At 48.9% G+C, this 18,903-nt stretch overlaps 1 protein-coding gene across 2 annotated transcripts in view; it reads right to left on the bottom strand.

Annotated features, from left to right (window-relative positions):
• The window catches only part of SIM1 (SIM bHLH transcription factor 1), a 67,517-nt gene that overhangs the window by 44,723 nt on the left and 3,891 nt on the right, over positions 1-18,903 (bottom strand). For both annotated transcript variants that reach the window (XM_060114634.1, XM_060114633.1), the window contains 7 exons: positions 11,748-11,830; positions 8,252-8,341; positions 7,623-7,731; positions 7,403-7,488; positions 6,483-6,682; positions 6,161-6,267; positions 5,392-5,539 (listed from right to left, as the gene is read on the bottom strand). In XM_060114634.1, the coding sequence (XP_059970617.1) occupies positions 5,392-5,539; positions 6,161-6,267; positions 6,483-6,682; positions 7,403-7,488; positions 7,623-7,731; positions 8,252-8,341; positions 11,748-11,830 (823 nt within the window). The remainder of the gene's footprint in view (positions 1-5,391; positions 5,540-6,160; positions 6,268-6,482; positions 6,683-7,402; positions 7,489-7,622; positions 7,732-8,251; positions 8,342-11,747; positions 11,831-18,903) is intronic.

Here is an 18,903-nt window from a genome sequence, read left to right as displayed (position 1 = left end):
ACAAAAGCCAGAAAAACAAAGTCCATTTTTATAACTACTCAAATTACTGGTCAAGTTTTTAAAAAGCATTTTCTAAAATTTCCTAGCAGTAATAGCAATAATATCACAGGGCCTTTAAATTAATTAAAAAATCTTTTAATTTAAGTGCTCAAATTAGCACTATTAACACACTTGAAAGGCAAACTAATATGAGCATATTTTAATGTCTGCTGCTTTATGGTAAGGATACGTAAGGGTTTATATTCACAGAATATGTTAACACTTAAAAACCCTTTTTAATTGTGAGTGGTTTTATGCAAAGAAGAACAAAAATTATGGGACCTGCAATAATTACAGTGTAGACACTGTCTTTTTTTTTTTCTTTTCTATGAAGGAAGTATGTCTCCTTTGGCATTTGCCCTAACTTTTCTACAAATTCAAAGGATTATTCAGTAGATAGCAAGTGTTATATAGACCACTCATGTAAATTGTCTCTACTTGTTCTGCTTTCTGTAACACTGAGATAGAAACCGTAAGACAGAAAATTACTTTCTTCTATATGTTCAGTGAATCACTCTAAAACAGCATGTGAGATTTTCCACTGAAACGCTGTTCTACTCTAAACTTAGGAAATAAACAGAGAAGGCTTCTTTATCAACAACAATAACAAAAAATGGTTGAAGATATTAAATGTATCTGATTCCAAAATTACCAAATTACTCTGAAAATCTTCTTACTTTCCAAGCGAAATATCAGAAGTGTATTAGCTTACAATTCTCATTAGAAGTCTAGTTTAAAATACACTAACATTTACTACTATATCCTACAGAAGTCCCCTCACAAAATATTGTCTATCAGTCATCCAAAATGAGGTCACGCATCAGTGAGTACTTGAATTTCAGTGGTGGATTGTCTTTAATGGCATCGGTAAACTAGATCTCATGTATATTTTTGCAACCTTCTACACACAGTAATTTGAACACTTAAAATGTGCCATAATAAATGTACAGTGGCTATGTAGGAGAATGTTATTTAAGGATGATGTATCATGATGTCTGTAGCTTACTTTAAGACGATTCAGTGGAGAAAAAAATGTATATACAAATAGACATATATATAGGAAGAGAGAGACAGAAAGCAAATATGGCTTGTATTATAGATGATGTGTATATGGATATTCATTGTACAATTCTTTCAACTTTTTTGTATGTTTGAAAGTTTACGTTTTAAAATATTTTAAAATGAGATTGTTACACCTTACTGGTTAATCCTTAAAAGTAGATTTTAAAAGTTTAATTTTTAAAACGTAAAGAGAAGCAAGACTCTTCATTTTTCTAGAAATTATTTTTCACAGCTTATTGGGTGTTCCACATTTTCAATCTTCTTCACATTAAGTACTAATGTTTTCCATCTGAACTGGCTATGAATAACTAACACTACTAATTAAACAAACTCGAGGACATACAAATTCAAGAAAATTACTTTGGTTTTACACCGTATGCTCTTTTTCACTCTCCATACTTTCTGGACTTGCCCCACATTCACTGTTACTAGACACTAGCTCCATTCACCTCTCCTCTTGAAAATAATCAGGGAGCAGGGCCTGTCATACTTAACACTTATTTCAAACTCCATGGGCACTCAAAGTTTATAAGAAAGTTTTTTTTTTTTTAAGCTAACAGGGTATGTGTGTCTTATAATAAGTCACGAGCTGGTCAGCTTTTTTTTTTTTTTTTTTCCTGTTTTGGGGTTTTGTTTGGGGGGGTGAGTTTTAATGAAGACCTATACAAGCTTCAGGGAACCTCAAGGACCCAGAGAAAAACTAAGAAAAAAATTTAAATTTAATCATAATGTCTTCTCCCTTTCTTCTCCAGATTTCCAGAACACCAACATTTTGTACAGTGGTCAGACAAAAGCCAGTAAAAACACCACCTGCCTCTAAAATTCCTACAATCACTGTCGCAGCCGCTTATTAAAACAAGGTTACTGAACATTTCTATTCATCATTGCTTTTGTTAGATAATAATGACTAATTTTTCTAGGCATACTTTTTTTTTTTTTTTTTTTTTGCGGTATGCGGGCCTCTCACTGTTGTGGCCTCCCCCGTTGCGGAGCACAGGCTCCGGACGCGCAGGCTCAGCGGCCATGGCTCACGGGCCCAGCCGCTCCGCGGCATATGGGATCCTCCCAGACCGGGGCACGAACCCGTATCCCCTGCATCGGCAGGCGGACTCTCAACCACTTGCGCCACCAGGGAGGCCCTCTAGGCATATTTTAACTTCAACAATAAATTTACCACCAGGAACTTAGAAAAATGAGTTTCTGGGACAGTGTATAGAATACTGGGCCTGTGCCCTTTAAAATGGTCACTTTCATGAAAAACAAAAATGGCATGAGGAAATGTTCTAGCTAAAAGAGACTTAGCGAAACAGAAAGCTGAATGCAATGTGTGATCCTGGATTGGATCCTGGACCTTAAAAAAAAAATAATAGAAGTTTTTCTACAAAGGACATTACTGAGACAACTGGAGAAATTTGAATAAGGTCTGTATATTGGATAATAGTATTGTATTTGTGTTAAAGTTCTTGCTTATCATAATTCTACTGTGGTTATATGAGTGAATGTCTTTGTTCTTAAGAAACACACACTTCAGCTTTTACGGGTAAAAGAGCTTGACGGCTGTACTTACTCTCAAATAGTTCATAAAAAGATAGTAATATTTGTGCATGTATATGTACATGTGTATATATTTGGAGGGGGAAAGGGAAGGAAGGGAGAGATTGGGAATGCCAAAGCATAGTGGCAGAATGCTAACCACTGGTGAAAATCTAGGTGAAGGCTATACAGTGGTGCTTTATACTTTCTTACACCTTTTCCAAAAGTATAAAATTATTTCAAAATGACTTTTTAAAAAAATACTTCAAATAAATTCCCAGATTTGTCCAATTTAAAAATAAATGAGTTTCTGATGAATGTAGCTTCAACCAAAATGCCACACCTTCATTTGACCAATGACTACTTAAAATTCTCTCTACTTTCATGACATGAAAACCCCTTCACAAAGCATGCTATTAAACTGTCTAAATTTGGAAAACATCTGGCCTGTCAAGTTATTTGGGGGGCTTGTGGTTTTAAGTATATTGTTTGAGGTGGTGTATTTGGAAAGAATTCACTTATCATTCTCAGGCTTCATAGAGAACTAGCCCTGAAAACAAATGTATGTGGTAGTTCACTGCTACCATAGAGAATCAATAGCCATCTATTTAATTTGCTAAGACAATGTAAATTAGTAACTTCCAGCCAGATGTGTGATATACACATCAAACAAACTGCAACCTGTTCATTATGAAAATCTTGTCAACACACACAGAGCCACTTGATGACATTCCATCTAAGGCAGTTTCCACATTTGCAGCTATAAAAATTGTCCTAAGAATTTTTATACAAAGAATTGGAGCTGAGCCTCATAAAAGGGTAATCAATTTCAGCTTTTCATCTTGTGTGCTTCTGTGTGTTTATTTCCACTTTCATTCAGAGGTATAAAACATTCAGGAAAATGTGTGCGATGTTATTTTTCCCTCTGTAACTCATTTATCCTCATTACATCTTTTTAATCTGATGTAGAGTTGGGAGCCTAATCCTGCAGCTCTGAGGAAGTGTGTAGAGTGAAGAATGACAGAGTCAACAGAAGAAAGAACGTACACTTATCCCCTGGAAAACAAAACAGAATATTTCAAAATGACTCTAAACATAAATTAAGTGTACCCATTGGGAGGTCTAATTTGCATTCTGATCATTTATATGGGGATGTGTGACTATATACCCGCTGTTTGATAAAAAATGATTATAACCACAGGCACCCACCATAGAACAGAGTGTATGTATAATGCTCGTGATGTCTCAGACATACAAAGCACCTTCTTAACGAATGTCCGTTTCCTTTCCATGGTGAGCAGACATAATTTTTCACTCTTTAATATTTCTACTCCACAAAGTGGCTTAGTTTATGAATTATGTTTTGCCATTTTCTCTTACGTTTATTTTAACAATATGAAAAACTGCATTCATAAAATAGATGGTTTTGTTTCATGGTACCTCAAATACTGGGATGTTTTCTGCTCTCTGTTAAAATCCACAGCTCTCTTGCTATTACAAGAGCCTAACAGTATTTGTTTTAATACCACTTACTAAAAGGAAAGAAAGAAAAAGGTTCTTCTTAATAACCAGCTATTATTCTTGAATGCTGAATCCTCATTTAAAACAAGTTCATTTTCCAAGCCTACTGAATTAAATTTTCTTATTAAACAGGGCACAGAGTAAATAATCTTATTGCCAAGCATAATATTTCCAACTACTACATTTTTAATTTGTTAATTTAAAAGAACGTGAAATGAATCTACTCCTCATGGCCCATAGTACAGTCTGATTCCAAATAGCACCCTTTAACCAACTTCCTAATGTCAAAATAGCATTTCTACTAAGTGCCCTGGTGTGTCAATGCTTCCAAAGTAAATAACTGCTGAGGTAACCTAAAATCACAAGAAATTCACAAGAATTTCAACCTCTACCAAAAGGGAAAAAAAAAAGGTAACTCTGCACACAAAAGGGTTCTTCATAAAGGCTTCAACCCCAAGCACTTTTATCTTCACAAACATTATACAGAACGTGCTTTCTTCACGAGAGGCACACCAGGACACATGATCAGCCTGCAGGGCCACACCGCTAACCAGAAGTGATTATTGTTTCTAGAAAGAGTAAGGCTCCATTGCAGCCACCGAGGCCGCCCAGCCAGCCGCGCCCGCAGGTGGCACCGCGAGGCCGGCTCCTCACGCAGCGAGGATGCTGCACAACAAGCCGGGCCTGGGCGCCCGGCCAAGACTTGCAGTCTTAGCTCAGGTCGGGTCCCTTTGCTTTCTGGAGGTTAAAGTTAGACCCTCCTGGTCACTTAAACCCCCTTTGTGGTTCAAGGAAGGAATCACTCTCTCAGAACTCTTAACTTTGATTGGAGACTCTGGTTAAAATTAAGAACTTCAAACCCAGCTTTGAAAAAGTGAAACAGATGTCCTGTTTATTAACTATAAACGGCTCCGTACGTGGGACCCTCCTCTCTCTCTCTCTTTCCTGCCGCATTGTTTTATTTAATGCAGAGTTAGATTAAAAGGTTAAAAGAGAGAGAGTAGAAAGCAAATATGGACTGTGGACGGGAAAAGTCCTAAATCTTTCTCTAGAACGTGAGAAAGTCTCTTCATAGCGGCGAAAGTGCTGGAGCTGCCCCTCAGCCAGCGCTCAGGGTCAAAACCGGCGTCCCCCGCGGACCCCAGTCTCGCCTAACCCGGCCGTGCCCATCACCTGCACCCTCGTGGAAACCAGGGTCGCCTGCAGTGGGCAAAGGGGTCCCAGACTTGCACTCACGTGAGGACATAGTTGACGCTGACGATACAGTGCGGCCTGGACGAGCGGCTGTTGTGCACGATGGTCGCATAGCTCTGCACCCACACCCAGCCGCCGTGCTTCGCCAGGAACCGGTAGTATTTGGTGGTCACCTGCCCCTTTACCAGCACTGATGGAGAGACACAAGGCAGCTGATGGTGAACGGACCCGCTCCTGAACCGGCCCAAATGTAATCCCTGGCGGTGGGAGGGCGGGTCCCCCGTGAGCCCTAATAACTGCTCCCAGGGCAGGAGGGAGAGACAACCAGAAGGTTCCCAAATGAACCGACTGTCCTGTTCATTTGCGTCGAGTGCTCCGGTCCCTCGAGGTTAGCAAGGAGGGCAAAGTTGGGGGATTCCCGGCACTCGATGTTCTACCTACGGAAGGGAGGGTCTGGGCCGCTCAGCTCCGATGCTCACGTTCCCTGTCTCGGAGATTAAACTCAAAGCAAGGCTGTATCCAAAGCTGAAGCGAGTCAACACACGCGTGAGCCAAGTGGCCGAGCCTCGGTTTCCGTTTCCATCTTGGTGGGGGAGGGGGGCGGCTATCAATAGGTGAACAAGACCCCTCCTGGGAGAACTTCACCCAGAAACTCAGAGGCTCTCCCTCGGCCTGTGTGAGGGCCCGCGGATGAGGAGGGAAATGAGGTGGGACCGGTGCTGGGGCAGGAGCCCGCAGGGCCTCTCCTACCATCCCCCCACCCCTCCCCCCACCGTCCTCTGCCCCGGGGCCGGGCAGCGTGGCGCCTTACGCAGGTGGTGGGCGCAGCGCAGGTGGAAAGTGTCGCAGCCATGCACGTGGTGGTACAGGGTCTTCTCAATCAGGTCCTGAGGCTCGTACCCCGTCAGCTCCGCCACTCTGCGGAGAGCAACCCCGGAGGGATGAGCGCGGGCTGCTGGGCCGTCCCCACCCTCGACAGCTGCCTCAGCGCTGGGTGCCCACCATCACTTCGCAGGGCCCCGTCAGTCGCCTCATCTGCAAAATGGGCTCACAAGGTGGACGAGGAGCTCTCAGTGACTGAGCGGGGGCCGCCCTCCCTCTAGGGGTGACCCCCTCCCGCCCTGACCGCCCACCTGGAGTCCAGGAAGATGAGCTTCATGTCCAGGCTGGCGCGGAACATGAACATGTTGCTGTGCAGCTTGATCTCCGTGACGGCGCTGGGAGGCAGCGAGTGGCCCACGGCCACCAGGCCCACGTTCTGGTAGCAGCCGTCGAAGGGGGACATGTCCAGGCTGTACTGGCGGATCTTCAGGTAGCCGCTGCAGTGAATGACCTGAGGCGGACGGCGAGGTCGGGAGACTCAGCCACAGCCAGGAAACATCCAAAAAGGGGGGAAGGGACTGAAACTTTTGGAGACTCTCCTCGGCCACAAACGCCTGTGGGCCACGCCCTAACACTGAAGTGTCCAAAGTTATTGGGGCTCCAACGTGTCTCAAGGGAACGACTGTACTGCCCCAGTGAGCTCACTTGGGAGCTGAGGAAAATGCAGAGGCCTGAGCCCGGCCAACCCTAATGCATCCGGATCGCGAAGTGGGGCCCTGGAACCTGCATTCTGATCATGTTTAGTGCTTATTAAACAAGAAAAACTTGGATTCCAGCTAAAGCGCTGGTTCTTAACCTCTGGCAGGGGAGGGGGCAGAATCTGACGCTGTGCGTAAACTCCACGAATCCACCGAAGTTACCGACCGTTTCAGACGCTTTACACACCCCTAAGGCCCACTGCGTGCCCCAGGTTAAGACCCCCAGCGGCCAGGCGGCACCCGGACCCAGTGAGACGTACGCAATCTTAAAACGTAGTCCTCAGGTGCTCGCGAAGTTTAATGGCCCTGGCGGTGCGCCCGGCGCTGTGACGCGTGAGGGGCACTGTGGTCCCGGCGGCCGGAGCCTCCCTCCCACGCCGCCGCACGCGCCTCTGGTCCTGCCCCGTTCACCTGCACCAGGCTCGGTGGCCGCGGCCGCCACGGGGCGTGGATCTCCCCTCTCAGCCACGCACCTTGTAGCCGCCGCAGGTGAGGCCCGCGTTCCTCTTGGCCAAGACGCACTTCATCCTCAGGAAGAAGGAGCGCTCGATCTCGTACTCTGGAGAGAGGAGCGGACGGAGGCGCAGGACGTGAGGCCGGCGGCGCGGCGCCATGTCCCTGCCACGGCTAACGGAGGAAGAGCTACCAGGGACTGTGATGGGCCGGAGTGTCGCCGGCGCGCATCCGCCTTACCCTGGACGAAGTGAGAGTGGTAGGGCTGGTGGGCCGTGAGCACCGCCGTCATCTCGTCGTGGTCCGCAGGGTGGATGTATTCGTAAATGCTGTTCCCGGTCAGCTCTACCTGTAAAGAGGGGGGTATCACCGTCTCCGAGGAGGTGGGCTGCCCCACGGAGGGGCTGGAAGATTGAGCCGGGGGTCTGCAGGGCTATGAGGACAGGAGCCACAGCTCTAGAGTCGGTCCTGAGTTCTAATTCCAGTTCTGCTGCCTGCTACCTATTGCAACCTATCTAAGCCTCAGTTTCCTTATCTATGAGAGGAAAGAATAATAATAGTAATTGAAGTAGTAATAGTAGTAGCTTCCTGGCAATGTTCTGGTGAAGACATCACGACATGAGTATGTAACCACCTCCCATGGTCTTTGGCTTATGGTAGCAGCTCAAAAAGGTAGCCATTGTTTGGGCTTGGGGTGGATGCTAAAGGATAAGTAGAGAAAGAGGGAGATCCAGACTCCCGCCAGCTGAGATGTTTCCAGTCCCAGAAACACATATAAAAGCTTTGGGAAAGCCCCACCCCGACCCTACCTCCAGCCTCCAGCCCTGGCTGTAAACATTGAAGGCTGGAGGTGTGGACCACTCACCTACCTGAGAAAGACCCAGGTGGACTGAGGCTGTCTCCGAGATGTACATGATCTTCCCATCTGGGGCCACCACAAAGATGAAGCCATCCAAGGTCTGGGGAGACAGAAACCATTGAATGGAGAGCCCTCTGGGCCATCGAGAGAAACTGGGGGGGTGGTGTACAGAAGTTAGAGAGGTTCTGCCAGAAGTGCAGAGTGATGGAGTAGACAGGGCCTGGCAGGAAATAGGGCAAAGAAAACCAGCCACAAGGGTCTCTCTTTTGTTCATTCCAAATTTGTAAGCATGGGACATGCAGCACCCTAGAAGAGACTCTAGGAAGTGGTGGACAAGGCTACTGCCCACCAAGACTGAGGATTCACCAAAATGGACAAAGCAGACATATCTGGAACATACACAAACATTCTGGGGGAAAAAATCACAGCCTGTGATAAGAGGTGGGTTAGGTTCTTGGGGTGATGGTCACTGAGCAAACCAGAAGTTTCCTGTGTCAGTCTTGGAGAGTTTCATAGTGGGACGTTCTATAATGGAAAGAGTGCTAGCAGGGTTTGGGAAATAGTACGCACTGGGAGGTGTGGAAGGGCTGGCAGCTTGAAAAGTTTGTAGATAGAAGGCAGCTGGCCAGTGGCTCTGGAAAGAGTCCAGGAGAGGGGGATTTAGGAGACGGGAGGCTTTCCCGGCAGCAAGTCCATAGAGTAGTGCTACAGTGTGTACGTGTGTGTTTATATTGATGCCTCAAACTGGCAGGCTCTCCATGAAGAAAAGTCTTAGATTTTCACTGTTCCTTTATCTCTGTGAATGAGGCTTCAATCCAGGCAGTGAAGGATAAGGATGAGTCAGATCCTGCTCTCAAGGATCTGGAAGTCCTAAAGGGACAACTGGCCTAAAGACAGATATAATGAACATACAGCTGAATAGACAGTGCTGCGAGGGCCTGGAGACTGAGTGGCCAGAGGCCTGGGGGAGAACCAGAGTGGCTTTAGGAGAGCTGTTTGAGCAGAGCCTTGAAAAGGAAGCTTGAACATGAGAAGGGAGGAAAGGCATCCTAGGCAGAAGGAATGGCGTATGGAAAGCAGGGACTGGGGGTGGAGGGTGGGTCTGGTGTATTCAGGTTTGATGAGTTTGGTGTACCGGAGATGAGGCTGAGGGACTACGCTGGGGCTGGATTTTTGGAGAGGTTGAGATGTCAGTCTGTGGAATTTGGAGATGCTCCTGCAGGCATCAGATTCCAACAGAGGTTTCTAAGCAGGGAAATAGCATGCTTAGATGTGGTTTTTTTGTTTTTGTTTTTTTTCTCCTGGCAGACTGTGGACAGTGATCTATAGGAGGAAAGAGTGGAAATGAGGAGATCAGAGATGGTCAAAGCTGAACTTGGGTGGCCACAAGGAAGACGAGGTGGGGGAAGAGTCCAAGTCAAAGGTGGTTCTGGCTGTTGTGGAATTTGTGGTGGCAGAAAGAGAAGCTGAGACTGACTTCAAGATCATTGAAAATTTAGGGAGGCCTGGTGAGTTTTTATATGAGTGGAAGTCTGGAAGAAGGAGATAATGAATTCTTGTCTTAGGTATGCTAAACTTCAGGTATATGCAGATTTCCATTTGGATGTGTCCAGTTGGCAGTAGGAAATAAAGGTCTGGCTCTCAGGAGGGGTGTCTAGACAAGAAACCAGTGGGGTCATGCAAATGAGAGGAAAGGAGTTGAAGTGGTGGTGTTGGCTGAGGTTGAGATAACCCAGGAAGCTGTGAGAGGAGATACAGAGCTGGAACCTTGGGCGGGGATGCCAGCATTTACAACCAGACAGTATTGGGAAAACCTAGAAGAGCAGGCAGAGAGGGAGAAGAATCCAGGAAATTGTGCTACTTTAGAGACCCAGGGAGAGGCAGAATGTCAAGTAAGCAATGTCACCTCCATCCAGCCTTTGCCCAAATGTCACCTTCCCAGTGAGGTCCTCTGCAACCGTCCCCATTTAAAATGGCACCACTCAAACACAGCTCGCCACCTTCACCTACTTCTTTTTCTCCATGGCACCTACACCACCTGGCATACCATGCTGTGCACCTGTGTGGGTTTACAAGGCTGCTCTCTTTAGAATGTCAGCTCCATGAGGGCAGGGCTTTCTGTCTGGCATACAGTTGGGCCTCCTATGTTTGTGGGATGAACAAGGTCAGGCGTGATAAGAGATGAGCATCTTATGCTGGATATCAAAATATTGTGAGGCCTGTGCAGAGCACACCAGCTGTGAGAGACGCCAGCGTGCAAGCGGTGTGGGAGTGAGGGGGGCAGTGTAAGCAATGGAACTTGGGAGGATCATGAAGTCCTACAAGGAGTTTGGGATGAACACTAGGAAAAAGACTGGGCAAGAACTAGAAGGGGTGAGGGACTGTTTGGGTTTTGCTCTCTTGTTTACATTGATGAGGAAAGTTAGCTGGGAATATGGAGAGCTTTGGGTGGGGGTCAGTTACTGAGAGACAACTGATGAAAGACAACTTTCTCTCCCCTGAGAAAGGGGAGAGACAGAATCTTTTTAGTTCAGTTCGGAGGCATGGAGGCCAGGCTTGGGAGGGAATGCTCACACAGGGCCTCTCTTTGCTCTATGAAACTAAAATCTCTTTTGGCCTCTGGGATCGAAGGAGGCACAGGGTAGTGATGGGACAGGAAAGGCCACGGCACTCCTGCCATGAGATGCTGCTCATGCCTGGTCCAGGAGGGAGACGGGCTCAGAGTCCCCAGTCCGATGCTGCTTGGGTTTGAGGCTCCCACGGGAGGAGCCCGTGGTGCACTTGAATAATAAGAATAAGGGGGTGCAGGGTGCGATAAAAGTGTCAAGCCTAAAAATGCCCCCGGGAGTTTTACTATTTTAAATATTTGCTAGGCGACTTACACGGGCAACGGGCAATTTAAAACGGTGTACACTGCAAACAGCGCGGTAATGGGCGCCACCACATTGGATAAACTCATTACTCAGGGAGGTGTATGTGTGTACCCGCGAGGGTCCGCACACGGCCTGGGCAGGCCTGGGGTGAGGGCGCGTGGAGAGAGAGGAGGGATCCCGGGGGCTACAGGGAGGAGGTGAAACGAGTTGCGGACGCAGCTGGATCCGGGACGTGTGGACTTAAAGCACTGACGGGCATTTCTACCAGATTCTCGTTATTTCCTGGATAAATTCTTCATTTGGGACGGTTTTGCAGCCCGGCCTCGGCAGCTTGGCCTCCGGTTCCCTCTGCTGAATGGCGTCAGATGGCGCCCCCTCCCTCCCTTCAGCCGTCCTGATTCGGGCCTTACCGGGCTCCCTTCCGAACCCAACGCGCCGACTGTCACCTCGAGAGGCGCCTTCCACACCTAGCGAGGTTAAGAGCTAAACATCTTAACTCTACAACGCGTCGTAGGGGCTGCGAAACGGCAACCTCCGGACGGGATCCCATTTTCCGGGAAACAAGAATCCTGGCTCGGGACCGGCACCCGGGCCCTCGAAGCACGTGCGCCGCCGGGAGGCCCAAGTCAGTACCTGGAGCAGGTGGGAGCCCAGTTCGCGGCCTACGTTGTCCAGGGGGCTGGTCCTGCTTGAGTGGCCCCACGCTTCGCCGAGCCCTGTGGAGACACAGAGACACCCTTAAAAGACGCACTCCGACCCGGCTGGCGGTTTAAGACTAGTTTCGCGGTTTTGTCACCTAGGCAAGCTTGCACACACGACCCGATACCACCCGGGCTCCCTCCCCACCTAGACCGCAGGGACGCGAGAGGGTAAATGACGGCTCTGCCCGCTCAGCTTCTAACGGGTTTAACAGAAGTGAGACTCCCTCTCTCTCTCTGCTCGACCAGCCTGGGCTTCTCAGGAAGGGCAGGGTCCTGGCTGAGCGCCCCTACCCCGCCCCCCCCCCCCGGGGAAGACCACAAGTGGCCGAGTTTGGGGACAGTCTGTGCCCAGAAGGGGTCCCGACACCGCACCAGAGCGATAACTTTGGCGTAGGTTCACTAGTGTGCTTTGACGGGCGAGGGACACTATTTCCCACCCCAAGTTTCATCACCCTTATCAAGAGGCCGAGGGTGTCCACACATCCAGCGAATACCGCTGCCCGCCGGGAACGACCTGAGACTGCGGCTCGTCCTGGTGGGCTTTCTGATTGGCTGCGGGGCTCTCCAGCCATTTTCCTTCCCTGGCCTCTGACTTTAATCCCCTTCGGAAAAATCCCTGTGCTTGCGGATGGCTTCCAGTACCAGCTACGCTCCGCAGTCCTGCCTCTGCCTTTCCTTTCCACGTCCTAACCTCAGCTCCCTCCCCACTCCAAGAAAAAGCTCTCTGAAAGTCACTTATTTTCAGGTGCTGACACCGTCTTACAATATCTTCGTTCCCTTTTGGACGTAGAGAATCATTCCTCTTCTCTACTTCCCAGGTATCATCTATTAACAAAGGCTGCCCCTTCCTCTCCTTGATGCTACCACGTTAAGATCTTTCCAGGCTTTGCCACAAATCATTTCTCCGGTGATGCCTAAAAAATAAAACTCCCTGTATGCCCGTGGCTGATTTTTTTAAATTAATACGGAGTCTGCTATAGTACCTGTTTTCAGGAAGAAAATGAAAAATAAGGCAGAAGAAACTTGCCAAGACCGAGGTTACACTACTTATGGGAAATATCTTTTAACAATGTTGCTGCTGAAATTAGTGTAACTAGGTAGTTAAATTCTTTTGTGCTTACACGATTAAACAAGGTTAAACGTGACCAAAAATGGGGGGGGGGGTGATTTACTGATTTACTGCATTACGGGACAAATCACTATGAAGTACCCAATGACAAACACTCGCATTGTAATATGGGGGTGGAGGCGGATCTTGCAGAATAAAACACGGAGTTGGACTCCTGAAATGTGTTGGCCAGGAGCTGCTTCCGAAGCTAGCGATCAAAACCCTGGTAACGAGTAACCGTGAGCGCCCCTTAAGCTCGAATCGGGTCTTTCTGGGTGTTTGCACATTTAAATAAATCTAACGATCTCCCCACAGCTCTGCAAACACTGATGTTCCCCGCCCCCCGCACCTCGCCCGGACTCCTCTCCCTCCCTCGCGTCTCGGCAACCCCTCCTGATTCTTTAGCCCGCCCCAGTTTTCCTCCCCAGAGCGACTCCACTGCCCTGAGCCCTGGGGTCCTCCTGGACCGTGCGGGAGGTCCTCCGCCACAGCCGCCTGTACACACCCCTTCGCCTTGTCACCTTCCCTTCGCTCCTCCCGTCTCAGTCAAGCTATCCTCCTTGGTTTCTGGCACGACCTGTTCATGTTTTCATCCCGGATCACACCTACACACCCAGAAGAAGTGGGGGGAGGGGTTAGCCGGGGAGGCCGCACGGGGAAGGGGGAAAGGATCTTGCTGGGAGAGCCCGGGACCAGCATGGCGCTGACCCTTGGACACCGCGGGCCCAGCGGAGGCCTGAAAGCCCAAAGCTTCGCTGGGGCGAGGGGCCGCGCTCGGGCGTGCAGGGAGCTGGTCGCGGCCGCCTTGTGTCTGGAATCCCGTCTTCCTCAGCTCCTGGAAGAGTGCGAAGCCTGCGCCTGCAGCCAACACAGGTCTTTATTCTAAAATTATGAAGGTCCCCTCACAGCGGCTGGGGACGCCGGGGAGCCGCCTCCCGACCCGAATCATCTGAAAATCCCCCGAGCTGGGCTCAGGGTTAAGTACTGGTTCCGAACTCCCGGCGCCAGCCTTGGCTGGTTGTGGTCTCGGGCTGCGGCCTCATTAGTATGCGCCTACGAGGGAAAAATAAGACTTACCGGCAGGTTAATAAGCAGCCGGGCCGGGCGCAGGGTGACAGGGGCCTCCGTCGCCCTTTCCTGTACCCGTCCTCACACACACCCCCACCACCACCTTTTAAGGAACCTTTTGCTTTCACCGAGCATCGCCTTCTCTTCTGTTCCCGGCTGAAAGCTCCGTCACACGGTTATGCCTGGGTTAATGTTTCATAAGGGACTGGCTGCCCTCGTCTACCTGCCGAGCTTTCCTGACCTAATATCAGGGCTGAGCTCTCCAGTCAGCCTGCCCAGGACACCTTCGAAGCCCTGCTCATGGGTTTCACCTCCCGAAAAGCCCGGAGTGGGCTAGGGACCCCTCTCCCTGGACCCCCTCACCTTCTGCCTGCAGTGACGCGCTCCCGCACCCCATTTCAGTTGGCGAGGGGGGTAAGCTGAGATTTCGTTTCTGCACTTGACCTACCGCAGAAAATTCGCAAATCCTTTGATTGTTTAAAATGAGGAGGAAACCAACTCCCTTTGCGGCAGGATTACAGTGGGAACAAGATCTAAAGATTCTCTTGTAATTCGGTGAGGCCGAGAGAACGGGGTTTTGCAAAGGAGAAAAGGAGCTCTGGGAGGGAGGCGATAACTAAATCGGGTTTTAGACGAAAGGATTTTCCCCAGCTAAAGTGGCCAAAGACAAAAGAAAACATAATCTATTTTGGAAGATTTCCAAGATATGCCACATTAACCTTAGCAGATAAATTTTGCTTCTCCCCGCCCCCCTCTTCCCTTAAAGTCTGGTTTATCATATTTACATAAGTAGTATCAGAAGGGATGTATCTATCATGGATCTAAAGGGCTAGCTCACATTTCACGTGAAACCCCGGGCGAAGTTTCACTGTTGCTTTACCCTCAGTGCTCGGTTGAGCCATTTCCATTTAAATACCCCCTGACCCAAGGATTACCTCAATGGACTGACTGCACGGGTTTTGTAATTTCCTGAAAATGAGATTTCGATTTATAAAACAAGAAACCAATTAGTAACCAAATGAGGCGAAGTAGATCCACTAAAATTGACCTAATCCCACAGGCACAATTTAGGCCCGTTCTTGGCGAATGAATGATGAGCCCCAGTCTAGCGTGAGCTCAAAGCATCATCCAGCTGTGTTATTGCAAGCAGCAAAAATAAATTGATCGAGCTTTTCCTTCGGAATGAATTTCATACCCTTGACAAAATGTAGATTACAGACCTGGCATCATCGCCTCCTTCACTCAGACAGGAAGAGGAGGAGGAGGAGAGCTTGTTCTCCTGTTCTTTTTTTTTTTCCTCTCCTTTAATAAATAAACACTAAACGTGAATAGAAAGGTGTCCTCCTTGTTGTCGTTCCTGGGAACCTTCTCTTGGACGGATCGCGATGTGCCCCTTAGCCAGTATGGGGCTGCTGGGGGAGCTGTCCCATGACCTGGCGACAACTTGGTGACTGAGACGGGCAAAGCCCTCCGAGACCGCGCTCCTAACTTCTGGTCCCGGGGGGCGGGGGGCCTTGTCTCAGCCACCTGGTTTTTCCACAGGGCCTGCGCGTGCTCACTGAGAGCGCACTGTCCAAACCTCCCAGCCCACAAGCGAGCGGCCTTCGTGTTAGGGATCCGGGAGCCTGGGCGGCTGGGCTCCTTGGGGAAGGTCGGGCGCGCTTAGCCGAGGCCGAGCGCCTGGAGCGGTCACTGGGCAGGAGGCCGCTTCGCGCACCGAGGCGCACCCACGCCTACCTCGGACGCCCGGCGCGGCCTTCTGGGCCACATGGCGGGTGTGGCCGACCTTCCGAGGGCGTCGGTGGCCGCGCGGGGCCGGGCTTTATCCCGTGCGGCGGCCTGGCCCCCACCGTGCGTGTGTACCCTGCCCTCCCCTGCCTGCCTCTGAGACGCCCGAGCCGCGCCGGGGTGGGGGGCGGGGGATCCGCTGAAGTTAGTGTGAATTTGGGGTGGAGACCGACGGTCGCAGCGCTGACTCTCCCTCTGCGCCCTCGTGGTGCTCCGGCCCCGAAGCTAGGGCTTCCCGGGCGGGGCCTAGCCCCGAGAGAACACGTAATGCAGGAACGAGGGACAGGCAAGGTTCGGCCAGGTGCCAACTAACCCGTGGGACGAACACGCATGAGGGGTTGACGGTAGTGCTGCGAGGCGGCTGAGAGCGTCAGGCGGTGTCCACTCAAGACTCCGGGCCTTCGAGGGTAGCCTGACGGGGCGTCCGAAGGCCGGCGCGGGCGAGGCGGACGGGTCTGCCCAGCGGCGCGGGCCTATCCCGCTTTTGTTCCACTTGGCGGTCGGGACTCGACAGACGCACAGCGGCCCCTCGGGCGGGATCTTGGCTTAAGTTTTAGACGAGGACCGGGCCTCGGGGCAGTGGCCCGCGCAGGACGAGGGACGGCGGGCGCACGGGCGCAGAAGCCCTCGCGCCCCGGGAGGGAAGAGACCTGGGCGCGCGCGGGGAGTGACGAGACTCCGTGAGGAGGCCGCGAGCAGGCTCACCCTCGGCTGCGGCCACCGGGGGAAGGCGGGCGGGTCGCGGGCCACCACCGCGGGGAGAGAATGGGCCGCACGGCGCCGACCTGGCCGCCCGGCCGCGGCCTACATACTTCTCCCCTCTGCGTGCTGCGGGCCCTGTGGGAGGCGCGGCGGGGGCTTCGACGACGTCGCTGTCCCCGGGCTGGTCCGAGCCACCGAGGTCGAGTGACTCCGCGCAGGAGCCGCCTGCCCGAGGGCGCTACCCTAGGAAGAAGCTTTATTCCTCAATTCTCAGACACTGTTTTAGTGTTTTCTGATTCTCAGGCCCACTGCGAAATAATTGAGGATTCCCCGTCCCCACGAAAAATTTAAAATTCCATGATCAGAGACTGGCACTGGGTGAGCAGCTAAAATCATAAGGTTTTAGTTGGGTCTGAACCTCATTCTCTTGAGAAACACCTGAACCGCCAGATAGAGAAATGAGGCGAGAATCCATAGGTTCGAATTCTGTGTCCACGTTTGTAGCCCCCAAAGCTGGAAGCTGTCAAGATGTCCCCAGAATTGAAAAATAACTCCCCTAGAAATCGGATTTGTCCTCTGGAAATTTAACCTGATTTTAGCTTCAGACAGGTGATGGTACCCTGCCATAAGTTATCATACCCTGTTTTTGTAGTTTTGTTGCTGTTGTTGTTGTTATTGGTTTTATTGGTGATCATTCCCTTTTCAAAAAAAGTGCTTTTTTCATTGATCTGATCTATAATTTCTAGCACATAAATCTGCCTTGCAAATGCTCTGCACGGAGTTTAGTTCTGCACTCTACATTTTAAGTCAACATCAAAACTGGAATTAAAGAGAGAAAACCAGCGTGGAGCGTAAACTGTGCTTGAAGGCGTTTAAATGAGAAAAACTTCTGTAAGAAAATAAACATGGAAACCTAATGCTCAATCATTTCCCCAAGCAGCAAGAAAAACAGCTTTAAATCACCCATCCACGTGGGAAATGGGACCTCTTTTTCTCTTTCAGTTCTTGGCCTCAAAAAAGTATAAAGCGATTAAGGATTTCAATCTTGAGGTGACTATTACAGAAAGTGTCTGTGGAGGTTTGTTTAACCATCCTTGTCCTTCCAGCCTTTGTAGAAACTCTCTTTCCTACACAGCTACTAATTTCAACTCTGTCATTATTTTTATTTTCCCAAGACACCTTGACAATGAAATAGGAGTGATGTTACCAAGATTCTGAATGGCCATAGATTTGAAAACATCTGATCTTTTCAAAGGTTATTCTGCAAGCCACTACGCCCCCAGTCAAAACTATATTATATCTAAATAACAAATATATATTTTTAGTTGAATTTATCCTTTTTTGCGCAAAAATAAAGTCACATCATCACTTTTTTTATCCTGTCTTTTCGGTTTTGATAACACCAAAGACATACATATCTAGATATGCCAATTTTTTCCTTGCGAGGCTATTTTAGAATAGAATATGTTACCACTTGGGAGATATGCAATTCTAATGATTTCTAATGACAGTAATTGTACCAGAGTTTTTGTTTTTGTTTTTACTATGAAATCTCCAATCTAATGCTTTATTCTTAATTATTCCGAGCACCCATAGCCCATTCATCTGTTCCCTCTCTCTCTCTCTCTCTCTCTCTCTCTCTCATTTTTCCCTCAACAGCTCAATTTTATCTACTCAGATAAATAAAAAGCTGAAGTTTGCTCCCAGACAAGGAATCTGCTATCCTGGGGGGGGGGGGGGGAAACTGTATTCAGCAAATGAGGGGGGAGAGAATTAAGGATTTTTAATTTTTTTCACATATATGTATGAAAAGATTTCTGTTTTAAGTCTTTTAGAATTACAGGGTATTAAAAATAAAATGTAATATGAGCAAAACCAGTGGAGTTTTACAGTCATTTTTATGCCTGTAACTAAGATGTCACCAGATTTAGAAGTATTTTAGAATATATACCTTGCATAGTCCATGTTACATGTGATAGCAGGCTTACCATGATGAAATAGCTACTTTCATCCCACCCTTAAAATTTTACTGAAGACCTACTATGTGCTAAGATGGTGTTAAGGCAGATATGAAAATGAACTTCATTTCAAACAAATTCTTTCCCATTTCTCAGCACTAAAAAAGTTTACCCCCATATAAAGTGCTCAGTTTCCCCCACAGCCATGGACCCACTCTTGTCCCACCTTCTGCCATCAGTCAACAGCTGAACCCAAATTTCGCACCCTCTGCAGGTTGTGCTTGGCTCTGCGGGCTTGTGATTATTTCACTCCTTTTGAAAGCTGTTGGTTTTACTGTTTGTTGCTGTTGTCCTTTAATATTTTAAAGGGCTGTGTCTGGGGTTTTGGACTTTTGAAGCTAATCTATCCTCAAAATTAAAACCTCATCCCTAGGAACCAGCTGTCCGGATGACCCTGTCTAACT

This window comes from Mesoplodon densirostris, chromosome 12 (assembly GCF_025265405.1).
Source record: "Mesoplodon densirostris isolate mMesDen1 chromosome 12, mMesDen1 primary haplotype, whole genome shotgun sequence".
NCBI classification, from domain to species: domain Eukaryota; kingdom Metazoa; phylum Chordata; class Mammalia; order Artiodactyla; family Ziphiidae; genus Mesoplodon; species Mesoplodon densirostris.
Note: the sequence above shows the minus strand (reverse complement) of the source record. Positions and strands in the feature narration are given on the sequence as shown.